We start from the raw sequence: 22,999 nt of genomic DNA on the forward strand, positions 1-22,999 counted from the left end.
TTAATTTTTTTTTTTTAAATAATTGTTAGTTGCAGTCCTAAAAGAATCTACACAAAAACACATGATCACATTCCAGATTCACCTCTTGTATTCTCTCCCTGAGCAACATAGATTATAATGAAAAACCCAACACACACACACACACACACACACACACACACACACACACACACACACACCTGCAAAAGATGTGCACAGCTTAAAGAGATCGATGGAGGTCATTTAAAAGCAAGAGACATGTACCTCATAATATGCTGTTTATTTATGTTTTTTCTTCACAAATTGGAAATAAATGGCATTTGGTCAAACCATCATTAAAAGAGATAGCTTACCCAGCTTTTGCTGTCTAAAAACCAAGGAAAAAACCTTTGTATGTAAACTTTTATAAGACAACAAACAGGGCCAGAAGCTGAAATATGGACACAGAAGGTCAGAGAGCTATGACGACAAAAAGCAACATTTGTCATACACTTGGGTCCACTTCAAGAGTATAAGCAAAATGAAAATAAGGTTATAAAAATAAGTAAACCATACTTTACAGTGATGTGCAGAAAACTAGTAAGTTATGACAAATTGTATGCACTGAAAAAAGTAAACAGTTTGACATCAGAGCACTTCCATGAGCTAGTTAGGTCATTATCTATGCACCCTGGATGATATTTGTCACATCTAGAACAAAGTTTCTTTGGGCCTTTTGCCCAATGTAAATCTAACCATATACCCTCTGTCTCCAGAGGTGACAAAATTGTAACCTTATTCTCCCAGAAAGAAAACAGTAAATGGTTGCAAAAACTGATGAAACACTGATTGAATGAATGTATTACAAAAATAAGATTTTTTTTTAATGAATGAACCTTGCTAGTGTCTCTGCACATCCTTAATAAATGAGAAGAGAAAAAAAATAGATAAGTTGTAATACAGTTTCTCCATGAAGATTGTCTCAAACCCAAATGTTGCAATATTGTGGATAACTTTTAATATTGTAACAAAAAAATGATAATCAAAGCAATACATCATCACACTTGACATTTTGTAGCCATCAGTTTGAGTATTTGCTACATCCAAGAGGATCACAAGTATTGCATTTCATAGCAGGGAAAATATGAAATAAGAGCGCATGTGGGACTTGTGGAAAAATAGAAACATTCACCTCATCATAGAAAAATAGGAAAGCTCTTGTTCAGGTAACGCTAACGTAGCCATTGTACAGTACGAGAAGGTGCAGGCAGTTTCTCTCTCTTATAACTAAATATTTCTCCTTTTCCTTCTTTGTCAACTTTTCCCATTTATCAGCAACCCACTGGTGATTGTAACTTTACAGAAAAAATGATGGAGGCAAAGAATAATGTGTTGGTTTGTGGTCTGGTGTGGAGTGCAGGTACAGTACAAGGGCCCTCTGAGATCTGTTTATCATACTTAAAGATGTAACAGGTAATTGATATTAAACCATAATAAAATGACAGAGTGATTACTGGGCTCTCAGAGCTTCAGCTGCTGGGAATTCACTATGTTATTGGCTTCAGTTCAGGATTTAACGTCCCGATGAGACAAGCAGTGCGTTAATTTGTTCTGGAGCCTCAGTAACAACGCTGTGTAGCCTTCCACCATACAATGTGTGAAACTGCCTCGCCGTTATAATATACTATAAGTAGCACCACAAAAACCTATATACATGAGAACTATAGTGAATATGTTTTATGCTTATTCTTACACCAGAACATATTCTCATCACATTTGCATTTGGAGAGAAATCAAAAGGCATCTCCAACATCTGTACAAACACAGTCCTTATTCAACATTTAAAAAAACTGAGGTCTGCCCATTTTCTGACCACTGAGAGCCACACGTTTATAGCATTAATCTAGCCATTGTTTTTGAATAAACATGTTTATTTATTGAAAATAAAGCTTCTGATCCAGCAAATACAATCACAAGAAATGTTAATCTCAATTTGACAAAATAACTGCTAGAATACAAGAATGGATTGACATGATTATGTTCATATCGAGGCTAAAGTTATCCTTCAAACACATGTTTCGGTTAGGGAATAACAATGTTATTGAGTGATATGTGTATACTGGACAGAAATGTATACTGGGCATGAAATACTTTAACCTTAAATGAAACAGTTTAGTCATAATGTTGCAGTCTGAACACTTTTAATATGTGTGTAGACATTCAATCACACTACTGTTTTTCCTCATTTTGCGTCTGCTAAGGATCAAGTGGCGTTAAGGTGTCAGTAGCTTTGGGACAGACCTCACAGAAAAAAAACAAACAAACAAAAAAAGGCGTTACCACAACCTTCTAACATCATAACTATAAACATACATTTAATGTAAATTGGATAGTGCTTTATATTGTTTATAAAACATAAATACACATTAATAGAGGCAGTGACATCGTGCTTCATGTTGAGGGACAGGGCAGTATTTTAGATTTATTATAGTTTTTTTTTGTTCCTTTAGAAAAATATTCATTTTAAAACTAAACCTCAGTAACATTTTATCTTGTTCTTCATTGACAAAAATATCCCATTTAGGTCTGCAGACATTCATACTTTACAATCATGGTACATACACTTATATATACATGTTACCTGTATATATGTATGCATATAGATTTATAATTAATTTTTTTTCTGTAGTGCACAACATGCCTCCAAAGTTGCCAAATGAAAATACAATAAAATAATGAAACAATAGTTACGATGTAACAATAATAGTAACAGTTATGAGGAAATCACCAGGTTAAAAACAAAAAAACAAGAAATGGCAACAATACAAGTGAAAGCAGAGGTCAATGCAAAACAATTAAACACACACACATACACACAAAAAAATAAACATTAAAATATATAACAATTCTCACTCAAACATACAGGAAAAACAAATTATACAAATTCACAGGCAAAGAAAGGACGCTCACTCCACGACATCAGCCCACATGTTCTCCCCTTTTTGTTTCCAGGCCTCGCTTTGTGCTCGCTCGCCACGTCAACCTCAATAAAGAAAGAAATAAACGGGCCAGGTGCCTCAGAGTGGACGCACTCACAATAAACGCACCCCCGCCTCGTCTCCACTGAGAGAAAAGGGGAGGCACAGAGACCACTGAGCCCAAATGTTTAGAGGTTGTCTGAATCACTACAAAATAGTCTTCTCTCTAAATAAAGGCATCGGTTCACATCTGATTGATTCGGAGCAAAACACGGAGCTGGTGCGCTGCCACAAAACATCTGCATCTTCAGTTCAGAGACTTGAAAGCGATGAATATACGCATGTAGGCCCAGGGTGATGAGGCTCTGTGGTATGGAGGTGTTTGTACTGAGGCCACCCTTCCACACAGTTGGCAAGAGCAAGATTTTTTTCTTACTTTTTTTTGCTTTGATTTTTAACATTTGGCTCTAAAAATGGATGTTTAGGATCATCCTCTTTATCCATCAACTCTCCGTTTGAGTCTGTCCCGCTTGGTTGGATTCCTTTCCTTCCTTCCTTCTTAAACCTCTTTCCATCCTCTTTTTAATTGGGCCTCACAACATAAGTCTAATCTTCATCGTGTGAACATAGAAAAATGGCTCAGCAGAAGACAGTGACGTCCGTCTTGCATTTTGCGTTCATCATTATGTGCGTGTGTGAAATTATTTTGCTGCTGTAAGGATCTGCTCTGAGCAATGCGCTCCAAGAAAAAAGGTTCTTCTGTTTGTGGGGAGGGGGGTTGCGTCCATGTCCTTGTATGAGAGGGTGCAAAAGGGCGTGTTAGTTGGGCCGTCATTCACTCAAGGTCCCAAGGGCTCTCTGGGGTCTTCGGGCTCTCTGGGGTCGACTTCAGAGACAGGGAGAAACACAGAGACAGAAGAGAAGAAACAAGAGACGGGCAGAGATGGGTCGCATAGCAGACGGTAGGCAGAAGATTTTGTGTTTTAAAAAAAAAAAACGAGAGAAGAAAGCACAAGGTTTTAGAGGAAGCTGTGATACTCAGATCCCCAACTTGTCAAGTCCAAGCAGCAGATGAAGAAGCAGAGGGAGGTCGAGCAGATGAAGGGTTAGAGGTGAGCGAGAAATCAGCAGTTCTGTCTCCCACAAGAAAAGACCCTGAAAAGTCCTTCGTCCCTATTTCAGATTTGCACAAATACATTCAGCAAGAGGAAGAAAAGGATGGAAAAGGATGAAAGCAAGAGCACTGGTAAAAGTCAACCGACAGAGGGAACAAGTTGGGGGCACTGGTGCTTGTTTGAGTGTAAAGTAAGCTCAATGTACTGTACAAGATTGAAAATATTGTGGATTAATCTCTTAATTCAGAGCACTTAAGATTTGCAACTTGGACTTTGTGACTCAGTTTTTATTCACTTTACCAGTTGCAGGTTATACAAAACAAGAAATGGTTAATATGTTGTCGTTAAAGGTTAGATCTAATGTATGTGCAACTATTTGTATGGCTCTTGATTGGAATGCATGGATGTGTAAACTTTAACCAAATCAGAAACAAGCGATTGGCTGTTGTTTTTTTTTTTTTTCTCAATCTGTGAGACTGATAGGTACTCTGCGTGTACTTGCCTCAGCCTCTACTTCCAGCAAGCATTATGTATGTGCTTGTTGATATGTGTGCGCGTATGTCTGTCGGTCAGTCAGAGCGCCAGCAGAGAAGGCGAGTTCAGGGAATCAGATGACTGCTCGCTACTGCTGTTCCGCTGGTTGGCACTGACCCCGCAGGCTCCCTCTGGGTAGGTGAACACAAATGAAGATGTGTATGAGGTGTTGTAGCTGCCAATGGCCGCATCGTCATGGTTACCACCACCACCACCACTGTCGCTGGCCATGAGGCACGGCCCGCCTGGTGCCGGCTCACTTGAGCCATAGAAAGAACTAGAAAACTCTACCTCCTGCATTATCCCTGGCTGAGGCGGCTGCTGGACTTGCTGCTGCACCGGAGGCTGGGACTGTGTGGAGGACGGATGGGCTGTGTAGGCAGGAGGCAGATAGAAAGAGTCCTCCTTCACAGCCAGGCCCACAATGGAGACAGGAGGCTGTAAGGTCTGGGGAGGGAGCTGGGGCTGGGGCTGGACTGGAGGGAGCTGCGCCGAGCTGTGCTGAGATTGGTCCTGGTACGGGATCTTACAATTCGGTTGATGGGCTACCAGGACAAACTCCAGACGCTCTTTCTCCTTCTGCAGCTCAGAGATCTCAGCCTCCAGCTCTGCCTTCTCCTCCTCCAGGATGTCCGTCTCCTGTGGGCAGGGACAGAGCATGAAAGAAATGGGGGAAGAGTGACGAGGGGAGAAGACAAAGGTGGGTGAAATGGGTAGAGGAGGAAAGAAGATGTGGATAGAAGTGTTAGCTTCACTAAACCTCTACTTCAGTGTTTGTGGAGGTGCATGTATGCATCCCAGCAGAAATACCTTCCTCTCCTGCAGTTCAAGTCCAGTGTGTACAGTTTAGGGGGATATTAGCAGAAACGAGTTGTTTACATTGACATAGGGAGCAGGTTTAGACTTTAACAATATCTAGACACCAGATCAAAGATGGACTCATGTGGAGTTGCTTGCCTGGAGCAAAGGCCACAGAGGTTTTCTAGCTTCCGGGTTTGATTTCCCGCTCACCTTATAGACTTCACATTGTGATTATGTCACAGATTTTAAATCACTTTTCTCAGCTCCAGAAAAAAAATTCAAATTGAAACTTCCATGACGCAATTATTTTTAAAAGCAAGATTCATATGTGACTTTGTTTTAAGTTTGAGTTGCTCTGTCAACAGATTCTTTTCACTGCAATACCACGAATTGCCGCTGAGAAACATTGGCTGAAAGGCTGAGCAGCTTTCTGGAGAAGGTCCTACAGAGATCACCATGTTGCATGACTATGTTTCTTCAATAGCCCAGAATGAAAAACCAAATACTGGCACCAGATAGGGCTATTTGCATTTTCACATCTTTGCATTTTTGCGACAGCCATCATAATAAGAAGCCCAACTGCAATGAGCAGTGCTGGAGTTACACTGATTTGTGATGTGATACGGTTTTATTCAGTGTTTCCAGCAGGTTAAATCACAGGGACCTTTTGTTTTGGAGAGAAAGAGAATATATGCGGATAAAAAAAAAATGTGAGCAGCCATTAGCATGTGTTGGACAAGCTGCCTGAAGTGGAATGCCAAACAGTGTCGGAAATACATGATTTGTAATATGAAATTGCTTTATTAAGTGTTTTTGCCCATTTAAATCACTAGGTCTGTTTGTTTTGGAGAGGAAGAAACCTCTTCAGATAATTCGGCTCATGGTAAAAACCTCCTGAACGTCTGGATAAAAAAAAGATGAGCAAACATTAACGTATCAAAAAGGAGGGCTCACAATTGCATTTAGTGGGTGAGTTGCCCATCTCTGAGATGCCAAACAGCGCCTGAGATGCACTGATTTGTTACGTGAAACTGCTTTATTCAGTGTTTTGTCCATTTAAATCACTGGGTCATTTGCTTTGGAGAGGAAGAGACCTCTGCAGATAATGCGGCTCACAGTGAAAACCTCCTTAACAATGAGCACTGAAGCAATTCAAACCACTTTTTTCTGGTTGCAATCTGATATTGACTGTTAGATGCCACCAAATCCCCCTAAATCTTACACACTTTACCTTTAAATATGTAAGGTGGCTTATGTAAGAGCCCATTAATTAGGCCATAAATGCTGTGGGTACAGTAGTCTGTCTTGATGACTATAATTGTCTTAACCACAGCTTAACACCCAATTACCATAAACCATAATCTCTCTTATACACACATGTACTCGTTTATTAACACACCGCAAAGCTATGGGAAGTAACCTAAGTAAGAATTAACCTAAGAAATTCATTACTCATTCTGGCAGCTATAACATGGCCAAGCTCACCGACTGCAGTCTGTCTGTGAGTTCTCGTCGGCGGTTTCTACATTTGGCGGCAGCCAACTTGTTCCTCTCTCGCCGGACACGCCTTTTCTCCTCCTCCTCAGGTGTCAGCTAGGAGAACAGGAAAAATAGGAAATGGATTAGGATTAAAGTTCTGTCCCTGATCTTGAGAATGTAGTGTCAAAGGAGCAGTGGTGGGTGGAATGGACTGGGTAGGTTAAGGTTGTTTTAAGAGCAAATTTGCCCTATTCTTGAGAAAATTTAAAACATGTCCTTACACTTTGGCAGTATCATATATATATATATGCTTCCCACATTGTCTACTACATATACCAGCCCCTATCTGCCCTTATTGCGCCATTTAGAAGGTTTGTGCATGACAGAGGGGCCTATCAGACGAGGAGATGCCCTTTTCTTCTTTATAAACCTTGCCCCTGAAAGTATATGTGTACGGCGCTGCTTTAAAGCACAGTTCACAGTAGATGGAGCTGTTTAATCTGTGAACTAACTGAATATTTTCTTCATCGTATATTTATGTTAAAGATGTTATGCAGTTATGTATTTTTGGTCTTAGTTTCTATTGTGTACTCTGTGTTTTATGGGTCCTAAATACGTGTCCCACTGCTGCACAACCAGTTGCCCCACTGGGGACAAATAAAGTTATTGATTGACTGATTGATATACCTACACTGCATGTGTAACATGTCAACAAACAAACCGTTCAAGCACACACACTTACTAACACACCAACATCTCCATCTTCACTCACAGACTCGTCTCGTGTACGGCGGCTACGGGTTCTGGACTGGCGGATGGGGCCCGGAGCTGGGCCAGGAGTGTCCGAACTTGGAGGGGTGAAGGCAGACCCTGAGGAATAACTGGGGCCTGGCATGTCATATGGGTCAACCAGTGACACTGGCTGGGTCATGGTCGTGGTACCAGTGGTACCACACTGTCCAGAGGCCTGGGAGGAGACAAGGGTCGGCTGAACCATCCACTGCAGATCCTGACTCGTGGTGATGGCGGTGACGGTGGGCACGAATGAACCGGGCATCTCCCCTCCGACGCTGGCCCCTGGCCCACTGCCTACAATGCTCAATCCAGCTCCCGCTGACACACACTCCTGAGCAGGAGACATGAACAAATAAAATGTCACACAACATGTAAAGCCACTGCAGGTGGGTAAACACATTTAGACAAAGGCAAAAAAAAAAGGCAGAAATACAGGCCTTCACAATCAAGAGCTGCCATTATTAAAGTTCCTCCAGATAATTTGTCCATATATATATATGAACACACATATATAGACTATAAGAATGAACAATATTCTTATAGGAAAAAAATACATTTTAAGTAGGCTATGATCAATATGATTTCAAAAAGCGTGGAAAATAGGTTTTCTGACTCTTTAACAAGAGGACATTTTTATGAACCTGAAAATTTGAGGTGTAAGAACAAAGGAAAAAATGGCAGTACGCTGTGTAAATTTTTAATTCATTAGTTTTAAGTCTGTTTGTTCCTGTGTCACAACTTTGTTATTGCCATATAACGACACAAAGAGAACCCATAACTGTCGCCTTTGCTTTATTTATGGACAGTATCGACTTTTATTAATATTCACAGGCTATGAAAGCGTGATAAGACATTGGGACAGGCGTCTCTGAAAACGGCCGCCTCGACCAATCGTCTCTCTCGACGAGCGTCTCCCCCCTCCCTCTTCCTCCTCCCCCGTCACACCCCCGGTGTTCCCCTTGGCAACGTTACGTAGCACTCCAAAATAGAACAAGCATTTACGTCACGGCGAGGCCTGAGCGGAGCGGAGCGGAGCGCGTGGAGGGAGAGAAACGGGGAGGGGCGGGGCCAGGGCGCTGACGTAGGAGAGTTCCAGCGCTCTGTCATCCGCTCTGCGGCGTGCTGTAAATTGAGCACGTTGTCAAAGCCTGCGAGCTGCTGCCGGGGCTACCACAGGCAACACACAGAGCTACATTTACACTCAAGTGTTCAAATCAGCGAGACTAGGCCTGTTTATATCTCAACAACAGCAGAATCCGATTAAAAAAGTGTCACTAAAACACCATAGACCAGAGTCATACAATAAAATCTGTTTACTGCAGTTAGATAATTCTAACTACTTTGATTCATTGGCTATGTCATTTTGGGTTGTATTCATACGAACTTCAAATTTCTTAATAGGACATTTTAGGCTTTTTTGCTTTGCTTATTGGTTATGGCACAGTCTTTATGTCATAGTGTCATAGGAAAAACACAAGGGTTGCTAACCTACCACATACAAAACTTAGTGTTACATATAGTGTTAGAACACGCCCTATTAATAACAGCTGACGTGCATTTAATTTAAAAAACAACAACATACATTTAAAAAGAAAATACATGTCTATGTTAATATTTACAAAGTATTATGTGACAATATGCAGAGTATAGCCTGAGAGTAAAACACATGCCATATTTAGTCAGTAGGCCTATACCAGTAGGGCTAATATAAGCATCTATGCATGAATATATCATAAACCGGATTTGTACGAGTTATGAATTGATACACATGAACAGCATTAACATTAGTCTTTTTGTTTGTTTCCGGGCTAATTTTCATTCTTAGGTAGATATTTATTCCAACATGCATTATTATGAATATTCTCTAACTTACCTGCGGGGCACTGGTGGTCGGCGGGCTCCCGAAGGAGTCCACGGAGGAAAGGTACTGAGACTCTAGAGATGGAGAGGAGCTTCCTCGGGATCCGCTGTCTGGGTCGCCGGGGAAGCCTTGGTACATTTCCCCGGAGGGACCGAGAGAGAAGGCGACACCTGCAGTTACCAGAGAGAGCGCGATGTCACCTGCAACGGCGGGGCAGTGGCACACACAAGAAGATTACTAAAGAAGAGGTACTGTAGGGAGAAAACGACTGATGTTATAGGCAATGCAGGTAACCGAACCAAATATCATATATTTAAAATGTAGCCTGTTTTCTAATAGCTAAGCCACTTTTGACAGCATCAGTTCATCGATCGGTGAAGAAACCTCCTATAGTCCATCAGAGTGTTTTATAACTGATGACACGTTAAGTTAATTTTTGAATTAATGCCAACATGGAAATATGTCTGTCAGCATCTCGTAGGCTTGTTAAGCAGCCTGCCGGGCAGCGGTGGACAGATGTTTCTGACCTACTTTATAACGGTGACTTTACATTTGTTTCAAACACAATAAAGTTAGCTTGCACTTACCGCTGCTGATTTTTTTGCTATTCCCCGGTGAGATGCTCTTGGTTTCTTTCCAAAAAAGTTGCATGAAGAAGCTTAATCCAGTTCCCCGCTTTAAGGGGGAAAGCGTCCCAGTTCAATCTGTTAAAAAGTTCGTTTCCTCTCGTTTAGCGTTAAATCCTCGGAGCGCTCACCGGTATCCGCCCGTCAAAAATGCGATTATAGATCCATAAAGTCCACTCGATGTCCGCCGGAGGACGTTAGCTGTTATTACGGTGCACAGTAGCAGATCTTGTCTTATGAATGAATCCATCCTCCTCGAGTACAACCAAGGCATTTCTATCGTCGAAGTCCCGCCTCGGAGTTCCGCTGACGTACATGCCCATATTTGTGCTTTGGTGTTGTGTTTGGTATCCTTGGTGACGTTGAGGGAATCCCTCTCCCACTGAAATGGACCAGAAGCTCACCTCTCCGACGGATAATAATAGATGTTTTTTTATACTATCACAGGCACGAGATATTTCTCACCGTCTGACAATTTCTGAGAGGAAATATGAAGAAACTTCGGAATGATAAATATGGAAAGAATCTATAATAGGACTATATGCGTCTATAAAGATTGGAACATTTTATGGGTCAAGGCTAAATCAAGAAAATAGGTATACATAATATTCCTATAATGTCTACGATGTCTATCCGCATCTGGGGAGTATTGTTGCGTTCATTCAGTTGATATAGGCCATGCTTTATATTCGAATATTATTATTATTATAATTATTGTTGTTATTATTATTATCATTTTAGTTATTATAGGGTAACAGGAGACTCGGTATCATAAACACTCTTAGAAATAAAGGTCTCAACAGGACACATACTGAAGGGCTGAGGTTGTACCCAAAACCATTTGCTTTTGAATAACTCTTTTGAAGGAAAGGGGGGATATGAAAGGGTCCTTGATATAACTCCCTCAGTGGGTTCCAGATCAAACTTTTGGAATATAAAAGAGTTCTCTGTAGAATCCTGTGGGTGGGTTCTAGATGAAATCCTTGGAATATAAAGGGGTTCTAAAGTTCCCTAGGTGGGTTCTAGATTAAACCCTTGAAATCCAACAAGGGTTGCTGATGAAACCCAATTGGTGGGTTCTAGTTGAAAGCCCCCTCAGTAGAGTCCCCTGTGTGAGTTCTGAATGATGCCCTTGGAATATAAATGGGTTCTTCGTAAAACCTCCTGTGTGGATTCTAGAATAAACCCTTTAAATATGTAAGGGGTGTCAGTAGAATCCCCTGGGTGAGTTCTAGATGATACCCTTGGAACATAAAAATGTCCTCAATAGAACCTCTTGGATAGGTTCTTGTAGTACCCTTATTAGGTGGAAAATGTGTGGATAGAATCCAGAGAGGTTTCTGAGTGGGATCATTACACCATAGAAGGGTTCTCTGTAGAACCTCTCATAGGGAGTTCTGGGTGGAACATTTTACAGATGGTTCTTTGTATTATGTTGTTGTCTGGGTAGATTCTTCCTAAAGGGTTTCAGTTGGAACTGGAATAAAAGGTCCTACAAGGAACCAAAAATGGTTCTCATTTGGGAATAAGCCAAAGAACTATATATGGCTCTGGTTAGCACCTCTATTTCTAAGAGTGCAGCCCCTCCAGTTTGTCTGAGTGCCATGTAGGGCTCGAGAATAACCTGGAAACATCAGCTGACAAAGCAACACAATGGCTCATTTATCCAACACGTAGAAATCATGTCACTCAGCGACGGTGTCCCCGAGGCATGCAGAGGGAAATCCTGCTGTAAAGTTTCTCAGGACACGCCCTCGGGATTCCTATTGAGAGACTCCCTCTCATCTGGGTCTGAGCACTACCTAAAGACACAGTGCCAAGTGTGGACTTGAAAAATATCCCATAGGCTCCAATCTTTGAGTTAGATGACATATTTATGGATTTTAAGTGTAGCCAAGACTCCGTGTCACACAGCAGCAACAGCAGCCTCATCCAACCCAATGAAAAAAGCACAAACTGGTAAACAACAGTGTAATTCTGTCATGGACAGTGGGCAGCAGTGACGGAAATCGGCGCCTGTCATTGCAAATATCAACCGGCTGAGCAGAAAGTGATTCATTATTATAGCCTACATGAGGACACCAGTGGGAATGTGGCAGGTGGGAGGGAGGGAGGCTTTTTTTCTGGGGGGGTAGCTCCACCGGCTAAATGCGGGAAGACCGGCTGGTAAACCCATGAATGAAAATTTTCAAATAGGCTGCGAGGACGTTTTTTGTTGGCTGTGATGTCAAGCAATGTCACGGGGCGGGCATGCTGCTGTGTCGGGGCTCCAGCTCTCCAGCCCATGTGTGAAAAGGCGTGAGGCAGAAAGGGAAGAGTTGGGGATAACAAGTTATTAGTCAGCGCTACAGCAACGTCAGAGACGAGGATCAACGGAGGACGTTGTGTCCCATCCGCGCTGCCGTTACCGGTGCTGTGCCGCTGAACCGGGATGACTAACTCGTCGTATGTAAGTTGTTCATGATGGGGAATTATTGAGGTGACTGGTTGATAACGCAGGCGATCAGCCCACATTCAAAATAAACGATAACAGCAGGGCATGACGGGGTGCAGCCAAGAAAACAGGAATACTGACTAATACCGCTATCCGATTAAGCACCGTATGTTGATTTCATAGAGAAATATATGACTATGGGAAGATGTCTTCTTAAGAACAAAGACAATTCAAAGTAAAATTTTAAGATATTTGGATAGCCTATAAATTTAGCATGTGCAGGATGATGATGATGATGATGATGATGATGCATAAACCACCACAGTGTTGGGAGAAATAAATTGGTAGAGGGGATAATTTTGTTATTATAGCAAAAACATGTAAAAAAAAAAAAAACCGAAACAAACAAACAAACAAAAAAAATCCCATTCCTGACATATAATGGATTATCTACACTGTAAAATCTGACAAATTGATTTTACTTAAAATAATCTGGGAAATTGATTGCCTTGAAAAAGGAACGTTAATGTAACCATTAATCTTAATTTACATGTGCCTTTTGTCTAATTGTTAAAATAGCTGTATTTAGACCCAACCTGCCTAATTTTGTTAAGTTGTTGCAATTTCAAAAGAACAAGCGAAATCACCCTGTCCTTTCTTAGAGTTAGCAGTTTAAGTAAACCAAGTTAATCTGATTTAACTTGATCATGACAAAGATGATTCTGCCAATGATGAAGTTAGATCTGTGAGGTCTGTTTTGTAAACATGTTTAAGAAAAATAATGATATGAATGATTAGTTTGCAACCAGCAGAATACAGATAGTCTATAGCACAGTGAACTTGGTTTTAGGGAAGTTACTTACACTAGAAAGACTGGTTTAATTAATGGCATGTTTAAGTTGCAACAACCTCACAAATTTAAGTACATAAGCTATGCCTATATATTTTAAGTAAACTTAACAATTAGATATTAAGTAAACATAATGTAGACTTAGTTATACTGACATGTATTTTTTTAAGGCAAATGGTTTTCTATTTTTTTTTTAAAGTACAGTGTAGAAGCCTTTTAACCTTTCATTCATACAAATTGTTTTTATTTTAAGATGTCTTCTTCTTCCAAACTTGGTAAAAATGATGACTGTACATATCAAGCAATAGGCTACCAATGATTGTAAGTATGAACCAAATAAAATCTCATATGACTCTTTTCAAGATAATCTAACTAAAACATATTTAAGACAGGATGTCCCTGGGGGTTTCCAGCCCCTTTCTAAGGGGGACTTTCAACCACAGGGATAGAACTTTACATTTTTACTTCTTACTTACTTATTATTTACATTATTTTTTTCAAAATCAATTGGATGACTCCCCCAACGAGTCCCACATCATCACATAGGCCTCAAAACGTTTTACCTATATATATTAACGTTCACCTTAATATATATAGGCCCTATGCAAATCGCTATTCTCCAGTGACAAAAAATAGATTAGTTTAACCTAAAACAGTTCTGGTGAAATAAATCTCCAGACTGCAGTAATTCAAATGAAATGACTCAGTTCACTACATCGTAATCATTTAATAAACGTATTGAGAGTAGATTAAGTGATATTTTTTGGATGGGAGAGGAATAAAGGGGTCAGGGGCATCTTCCCCCATCGTACCCTGTCGCTATTAGCTTCGTATGTTGATCATATACAAATAGATTTACGACGTGACAACACAAAAACATGTTTATGCGGTTCAAAATAGCACAAACAGTCAGTATTACCACGTAGAAAGAGGCTAAAACAAGTAACCGGGACCATGTGCTATCCACGGGTCTGCTACTGCATGTGTGTAGCGTTCTGTTGCCATGGATATGCCGTCGCCTCTGACGCAAGCACGTAGCCCATAAATTTGGTCTTTTTTTGTTATGCAGCCTAGCAACCGGTTTCCGTGGTAACCGGCAGACAGCAGCAGCACACAATATGGCTTCCGGATTCTCTCTGTGCAGGAACAGCAGCAAGACTGAGTACACTGCGGCGACTGTTGTTGTTGTTTCACCCCAATTTTTACTCACGGGAACTGTCTCAACTCAAGCACACTGTCTTGTTTAGTTTGTTTTAACCGTCAATTGACTTTCGCTTTGTAACGTCAGCCTCTTACAAGGGAAGATACGTTGACGTTGTTAGCGTGAATAAACTCGCATTTGTCCCGTGTTGTCGTCGTAGCCAGTAAAACGCAAATAGCCTATGTCCACGCTTATCAACACACACTACACGTATTTGTGTATCTTGTGGTTACTGTTTGCGTCGTAAAACATTGTGAATATGTTGGTTGCGAGTGAAAGCAAGGCAAACTGACGACGGTGTGGCCGACTGTTTTTAGTCATAGATATTAATCTATGTTTTTTTTGTAATGTAGCTAGCTGACGGATTCAGACTGACGCGAGTAAATTAGACTTTTTTTGATGAGCATCTGGCTGCGGCAGCTGATATCTTCTGGAAAACATTGGCAGTAATCAGTTGAGTGTGTTTTGAATGAACTTTGTTGTAATTCGCTTTATAAAGATAAAACGCTTTGTATCAATGCTGATTTATGGGAATCCACAGAACATAATAACAAGAAACAGAGAAGACTATTTGTCTCACACCGGGTAAATTCACACTGTATAGCAGATCAAGAGCAACAAGCAAGAGAATAAAAGCAAAAAACTTTATAAAATCTTTATAAACTATATACTGATACAGATACTGTATATCCATGATTGATAATTGCACAGGATAACTGAAACACACATATTGTGAGGTATATTTACTATTAATATTTTGAAATAAAGCCTATAAATATTATTGCACTGTAAATTGTAAAATATTGCTCAATAGGAAAGTGCAGTTCGCAAATAAACAAATCACACTCTTGTCCAAGTTTTAGATGAGGTTATATTTCAAAGCTTATTAACTATAAAGTTCTGGGTAAATAAATATTGAAACATTGTTACAGCTTGTTGAAGTTTATGTCTCATCACCTAAATCACTGTAGCAGTAATCAGTTCATTATATTTTTAATTAATCTGGCTGATTTGTTTTAGTCATTTTCTGTGGTATTTCATTTGGTTTATTTAGCTTAACAAAGATAATACACTCAGTGTCAATACTGACTTTAAGGTATCCTCAGAAGATAATAAAAACTAACACTAAGACACCTAAAATAGCATTACCAGTTGTTGATCAATAATAAATAGTAATAAACATTATTTGTATAGCACTTCAAAATACAAGTGCTATACAAATAAAGTTTATTACAAAGTGCTTTAAAGGGCAATAAAAAACCCTAACCCCTAACCCTAACCCCTAACCCTAACCCTAACCCTAACCATCAACATGAAAACAGCAATAAATAAATAAGGCAAGGCAAGGCAGCTTTGTGTATGGTATGCTTCATACACCATAAATAAAAGTTCAAATGAATTACTCAATGATCTAGAGCTAAAAAAAACAAATAATGGCAAAAGTGCAGACAAGAGTTGCAAAGATAAAAAGGCTGACTGAAAGGTGGTCAGAGTCCGGGCTTCTCAAACCTCATCTGGGAGGTTATTCTAGGCTTGTGCTGCAGGATAACAAAATACTGCTTCACCATGTTTTGCTCTAACTCTTGGGACGGTGGGTAGGCCAGCCTTAGATGTCCTGAGGGTCCTAGAAGGTTCTTATGTCGCAAGCATGTCAGAGATACATAAATAAAAACAAATTAAAAACAATTAATATAGGGTCAAACCAGATAAAACAGAGGTTGTAAAAATACAAAAAATCTACAAATATAAAACTAGGTTTTGAGGAGTGATTTAACCCCTTTAAACCTGAATAAATTGGTTTGACTTCTTTCAAAAACATGAGTAGAAAGCAATGAGAATTCTACAAATTAGCATGTAATTAGTTTTAAAAAAAAAACGAACATTAACATTAACTTAAAACAAGCAACAAAAAAAGTAAAGTGAAAAAAGACAAAACTAAAAATATATATCCACACATTTTTCTGTGATATAATTTTAAATATATGGTCATAAGAATTGTATAGGTTTCTGTACATTTTTTTTCCTAGAATCTTTACATTTTCCTCTTTTTTAAAACTAACTAACTAACTTTCAGGTCATTTTCTTGTCATCTTGAACTTATTTCTTGTAATTTGCTGGGCACTTCTTGCCAGGTTGCTTGTTTTCTTTTTCCTCATGTTTTTGAAAGAAGTCAAACAATTTGCTTAGGCTTTAAGGGTTAAAAAGCTTGTGAGAAGCATCTCCACACAGCACAAGGAAACTGGTGTCAATCCAGGTTTCAAGGGGTTAAAAGATACTGAGTTTGCTAACCTAAGATGCAGGGCTCTCAGTCAAGTGCAGTCTTGTTCAGGTTTTAGGCTACATTCAAAAGCTTGTAATCTGTTCACTTGTGGGTAAATAAACACATTGTTGAGACATTGTTACAGCTTGTTGAAGCTTGTATCTCTCATGTGACTGAATGGCTGCAGCCTATTAGTCATAGCTACATTTAGAGTGTAGACTACATTAACTGCAAACTTCTCTCTTTTTTTTTGGTTCCTGGAGAGTCTGTTTATGTACAACTTGTGATAGTCTAGACTCCGGTCGAGCCAGGTTAAAAAATAGACGCAGTGTTGTCTAATGCCCCCGATGTGCTTTGTTTTGCTTGCCCCTGTCTCTTAGCGTATTTTCGGGAAGCCACTAACTTGCACTGTGCTCATGAGGCCAGCCCCTGTTTCCTTTTGGAAGGCGGGCCATGTTTGCCCCGTCTTCCTGCCCAAAATATTTGTTACCAAGCAACGGCTAGTCCTGCCCCACTTCAGAGTGGCTCTGTTTACACCCCTTCTGGCTGCCTATCCCAACAACATTACATAAGTCTCACTGGCTTTCCCTACCTCACTGAAAGAAATTTGATATCTTTCTCTCTCCAGCCAACCAAACTGTCCGATACTCTCATACCATAGTTTTTCCTCTCAGCCACTCGACAGTTTCCGTCTTTCTTTGTCTGCTGTATACACTCAGAGCTGCTCTTGCTCAGCCATTCGGAGCAACAAAACTGAAACTAAAGTGAAGATTGTTGATGAGAAAGCTGTGCTCGACTAGACTTCAGGTCGACCTTCAGCTAAAAATCCCTGAAGCTTTTTACTAAATGATCTACCAAGTGTTTAATAAGATTTTTATTCTCAGCTAAATCCATTAATTTTGTCTTGGCAAAGTTGAAGGCCTTGCTCCATGCCTGTGTAAACATGGTTTGTGTATACTGTATTAAGTGAAATGCTTGAGTAGAAATTAAAAAAAGGGAAGCTCTGAGTTTATTAATATTCCATTTCAGATTGAACCGTAAACTTTTGAACTTGAGACAACCTTTTTTTATATCATCTCTACATCTCCTCTGTTATTTTTAAAATTGAAGTTTAAATTTTTTTCATCATTATTATGATCCAATTTATCAATGTCAGACACGGACATTTGATGCCTAAATACATACACATCACCTTTATAATGTAATTACACACCTGCAATTTGAAAATATTCAGGTTTGGTACTACAGAACAAAAGAAATTTTAGTGCACACATCATGGTGTTGCATTGGACTTTGTAACGCACTCACGCTGTTTTGTGCCTCCCTGCGTATTTGGCTCATATACCTGCCCGTGTAGTCTTTGAGTGATAACATGAAAGGAAAAATGCATGCTTCAGCTGCCCTCAGTGTCCTTCCTTTTGCAAGCAATAACTGAAAAAGAGCAAACAATAGTGAACTACCTTTCATTATGGGTAGAGTGCAGTTTCTCCAATTTTCTGTCTCACAGCTGACAGTGTTGGTAGTTGTGCCACAAAGCAGGAGGGGAGCTGAGAAACTGTCTTCCTTTTTGGTGAGAGCCAAATAACAAGCAAGCCTGACACCAACCTCTACCTTCTCCTGATTCCCTGTAGTGCACATAGTTTTGTTCAGACAGAATCTGGCACTGTCAGCTTTGTTACTTACAAAGATGAATTTGTTTGTTCTAGTTTAAAAAAGAAATCATTATTTCATTTTGAGAACTATTACATGTGAATGTTTATTAGTTGCAGAGAGGAGGAGTTGTTCAATTTATTCATTTTCTGGTGCACATCTGGCCACATTTAACCACTGTTCAGTACACTAAGGCTTTCACAGGCATGTTTTTATGAGGCATCCAGACCAGATGCTCACATTGATTGTCTTTCTTTGGTACAAAGGTACAAAGAGTCCACTCCGAGTTTATTATGGATATGTGAACTCCTGTGCCTGTCCCAAAGGCCAATATACAAAACATACAATACCAACATTTAGTCTGGTGATTGGGTTGGAATATTCAAGGTTAAGTTAATGGATTTTGTACTTGGTTTTTCACCCCAGTTTCTTATTCACCATGATGGTCCACATACAGTATTTGCTAGACTTCAAATACAGTGGGCAGCCACTTCTATTTTACGTGTTCGCTTTTTAAACACAGCCCCACTGAACTTAAACTCCCTCATTTTGGCAGAAACCTAAAAACTTGCTTGACTGTCTGCCACAGACACAGCTTTTACTTCAGTTATAACATAATTGCCAGAAACAAAAAATGTTGGCATTGAACATTTCTGTAAATCACTCTTACATTTGCACACTATTATGTAGCAGATTTATTAAAACTTTGGCAAAAAGGGGCTTAGGCACAAAAAACACATGGTTATGGTTAAGAAAATATCATGTTTTTGTGCTTAAAATACCCAGTTTGGAGGGCATAATGCCAGCAGGAAAAGCTGAAATAACTCTGTAAAAAATGATTGCTTTTCGTGTCTAAAAAGCTGCTGGACAAACAACAACAGGTTGCTACAAAACACCTTTGCAGGGAACACAGCAATGACTTACTAACTGACAATTGTTCTCTTTGTTGGTCTTGAACAGCAACTTAGAAGTTATCTTCTCACCTAGCTGTGACCCCCCCCCCACGTCTTGATGAGAAACTCAGCTGATATATTTTGTCACTTAAGAAACATTGATATGATATGTATAAAACTGTTTATAACATATTTGTGGTAAGCAGAAACGAGCAATACCAACATTTTCTTCTGGCCACAGGGCTGGACTGAGGTCGGAGAACCTGAAGCAACATCCCCATCACCCCCTTACCCCCTCAGGACCCCTCAAGGGACAGTCAAGGCCACGAAACTCATGCTGACTGAAAGGAAAATTCCCATGACCCTCAACTATCTGTGCAAATAGTCGGCTACATTATTTACATTTTCCAGTTTTTCTTGTTCCCTGCCTCAGCACACAGCTCCCTCGCAGCTCTCCTCTGGCCTGTTTACGTGAATGTACTTGTGTTTATACAGTGCAATCCTTTTGGCTTGCTGGTTAAATAACAAGCTTGTGTGTTTATAGGAACCCACACAGCACACACACGCACAGCAAAAAATTTACAGTGATGTGTGGAGAAGGTAAAACATTTGACTGTGCATGCGTCATAGCTTTTGGTTTTGGGCTCTTCTGAGACAAAAAGTGTTCTCACGTCATCTGGTTTCAGCCTGTAGGTTTGTGTCAGGGCTTTTATATTCATCTGGCTCATGTGTTCAACAGGTAAGTGAGGCTGCTGTCGACCTCGGCATGGCTGACCTGCAGTAAAAAGGCTCTTGATAGTACTTGATGATGAAGCACAAATTACAAAGATGCTTGACGGTTTTGTGTGAGTAAGAGGTGATTGTATCATGGCAGAAAATTAAGATGATGATCTTCAGTTTAGTTGGTGTCATCCTAAAGCCAACTGTGTGCAACTACAAGTAGTGAAATATCATTTTAGTGTTTGTGCTGTAATAAGCGGCAATACCTCTAAATAACCATCTTTTGTTCTTAGCGTCAGAACAATTGACGTTCTTTTTTTTGCTGCAAGTGCAGCCAGAAACGTCAGCATTGAGGTGCAGAAAGCAGAGCGGATGGCTCTATTGTATCATGCACTGCATGGGAGTCGGATGCCTAAAGTTAAATGCAATCAGTGGGTTTCAGTATTCCACAGCTCTCTGTGAGTCAGACACAAGCAGCGCGTCAATCCTAGCCTACTTTCAACAGGCTCGCTGCCAGTCAGAGAGGCAAAGTGCCAGAGAGAGGGAGGGACACGAGCAAGAGGGTGAGGGAGAATCAGGATGAGATCAGAGGTGGAAAGTAGCTCAGAACATTTAGTCAGATATGTCGTTAAACATAGTGTTGAGGCATTTGGCTGGCATTTAAGATTACCAGCATTTCCTACATTTTGACCACATCAGTACAATTCCTTTATCACAGCTACATTTTGACTTGTCATAGTAAGAAAAGCGCAGGTGTTACTAATAACATTAACAATGGCTCTGTGCTATTCAAGTGTCTCAGTAAGGCACGACAGTGAGCCAGCATGTACAATACCAGGACCCTCAAGCTGAATTTAATTTCACTATTTACTCCTGTGCCATTTATCTCTCACTTGACAGCTGAAGAAACTGGCTGACTGATTTCATTTTTTTTAGGACTTTTGTTTTTGGGCTCTTTCCACCCAACAAAGTAAATAGCAATGAGTTTAAAGTGCTGAATCTAAGCTTTGATCTGATAAAGCAAGTCGAAATTGTCGAAATTGTGGTTCTGTACAACTAATAAAGATACTTACTCTTACTTAGAGGTATACTATGTAGGATTTTCCTAAAAAAAAAAATTATGGCCTTGTACATAAGTAATCCCTCTCAGTCGTCACTTATGATCCCCTTAAAGTGTTTTTTTTTTTTGCCTTTCTGTATTTTCTCTTTTTGTTCTTATTCATAGTTTTCAGGACAATCCTGGGCACAGCCCGCAAGTTAGGCTAGGTTTGTTTTTTTCTTTTGTTAATTTGACTTTTCTTGCCTTTGACAGCATAGCGTGAGTGAAAGGGGGTTGGGGGTGACATGCAGTAAAGGGCCAGGGTCGGAACCAAATTCATGGCCCGTTGTGGCGAGGACATAGCCTTGGTACATGTGGCATCTGCAGGTGAGCTACTAGTGAGCTACTGATCCCCAGGTTGGGACTTATTAAAAAGGTGGCAACCAGGTGTCAGACTGAAAGCATTACGCATCCAAGTGGACCACCAAGACGAGATGCCTGCCAAGCTGCAGACGGTGTTTAGCAGTGATGTTTGTGGTACCAAACCTGGGTGTTTTTTACAGACACATTGTGGTGTTTGGGGGCACGATCCAAATGGTACACTTATTCTTTTTACATTTTGTAGGTACTATGGATGCCCATTCATAATATGTACTGTTGTATGGGACATACTACTTCTTCATAATACTACACCCAAAATTTTGACCCTGTTGCTCATGTATCTGTGACCATGGAGCTGTATGTATGTTCAACCGGAAAAGCTCTGCTATTGTTACCTTGCAGTGTATAGACTTTAACCCTTAAGTTATAATTTTCTTATATTGTGGATTCAAACATTTTAGCCCATATTATTAAAGTTAGCTTACATATGCATTTTTCTGTCACTGTTTTGTTAATATTTTTTTTCTTTGTTGGTCATCTCTGATTATTGTGCTCACTTAGACAGTTAATATATAATACTATTAAACAAGCCTACTATTCGACTAGTGACACATCTGTCACTGTGGCTTCTGTCAGCTGTCAGTCAGCTGTCATCTGTTTGCAGCTCAGTCAATTTGGTAATTAGACCCCACAAATTAATATTTTCATACTCTGGAAGAGATGTTACAATCGCTACTTTTCTTGAACTTAACATTTTTGTTAGAATGGCCTTCTTATTTTGCTTTTTTTTCACAATGCAGGATAGCTGCCATAATTTAAGTAGACTTTTTATAATACTTCTTCCACCTGGATGAGAAGCGTGGATGCCAATTTCATAACTCCCCCCACTCAGTCTCTCTATGCTTGTTTCTATCCAGAAGGCTTTGTGTCTACCTTTTTTCCTTCTCCCCACCCCCTCCCCACCTCTCCTCCTTACATAAGGACTGCCCTATTTTTTCAGGGACCAGTAAGAGGTAGAAATAAGGGAGTGAGTGGGTGAGGAAGAGGGACTGATAATGGATGAGATCCAGTGAAGAGAGAGAGTGAGAGAGATATGAGAGGAGAAGAGAGGACAGTGTACACTGCACACGTCAGGAAGACCTGCATGGGTCCCCCACATCCCCCTCACCTCACTGGCCTTCTCTGCCCACACAAAGCTTCTTCTCTGCTCACCTGCTCCTTTTACTCTTGTGCTCTTCATCTTATCCTTACTCTCTTCCCTGAGTCTGCTGTCTCTCTCTCTCTAGCTGAACTGTGTTACAGCAAATCTGTCAACTGGCCAACACTCTTTTTGTAAACTGTGTAAACAAGTGCTGCTAGAAGCTACATTTGCGTACAATTACTTCACAAACACGTTGAGCGCGTGACACAGTGATGTCAGGGTG

The 22,999-nt window shown here is 40.2% G+C and overlaps 1 protein-coding gene across 6 annotated transcripts in view; it reads right to left on the bottom strand.

Annotated features, from left to right (window-relative positions):
• Nucleotides 1-240: 240 nt before the first annotated feature.
• Nucleotides 241-22,999, bottom strand: part of fosb (FosB proto-oncogene, AP-1 transcription factor subunit) — a 28,291-nt gene continuing 5,532 nt past the window's right edge. Inside the window, exons 1-6 of one of the 6 annotated variants that reach the window (XM_042486592.2) lie at nt 10,109-10,402; nt 9,534-9,721; nt 7,608-7,991; nt 6,872-6,979; nt 4,877-5,224; nt 241-4,716 (exon numbers count right to left, since the gene is read on the bottom strand). In XM_042486592.2, the coding sequence (XP_042342526.2) occupies nt 4,651-4,716; nt 4,877-5,224; nt 6,872-6,979; nt 7,608-7,991; nt 9,534-9,721; nt 10,109-10,172 (1,158 nt within the window). In that variant the 5' untranslated portion in view covers nt 10,173-10,402 and the 3' untranslated portion in view covers nt 241-4,650. Of the gene's footprint in view, nt 5,225-6,871; nt 6,980-7,607; nt 7,992-9,533; nt 9,773-10,108; nt 10,403-22,999 lie in introns of those variants that run through there. The other 5 variants (XM_088078966.1, XM_042486588.2, XM_042486587.2 and 2 more) reach the window with 5 other exon arrangements.

The sequence above is a fragment of the Plectropomus leopardus genome, chromosome 6 (genome assembly GCF_026936395.1).
Source record: "Plectropomus leopardus strain MGB_pleo_1.0 chromosome 6, ASM2693639v1, whole genome shotgun sequence".
Taxonomy (NCBI): Eukaryota; Metazoa; Chordata; class Actinopteri; order Perciformes; family Serranidae; genus Plectropomus; species Plectropomus leopardus.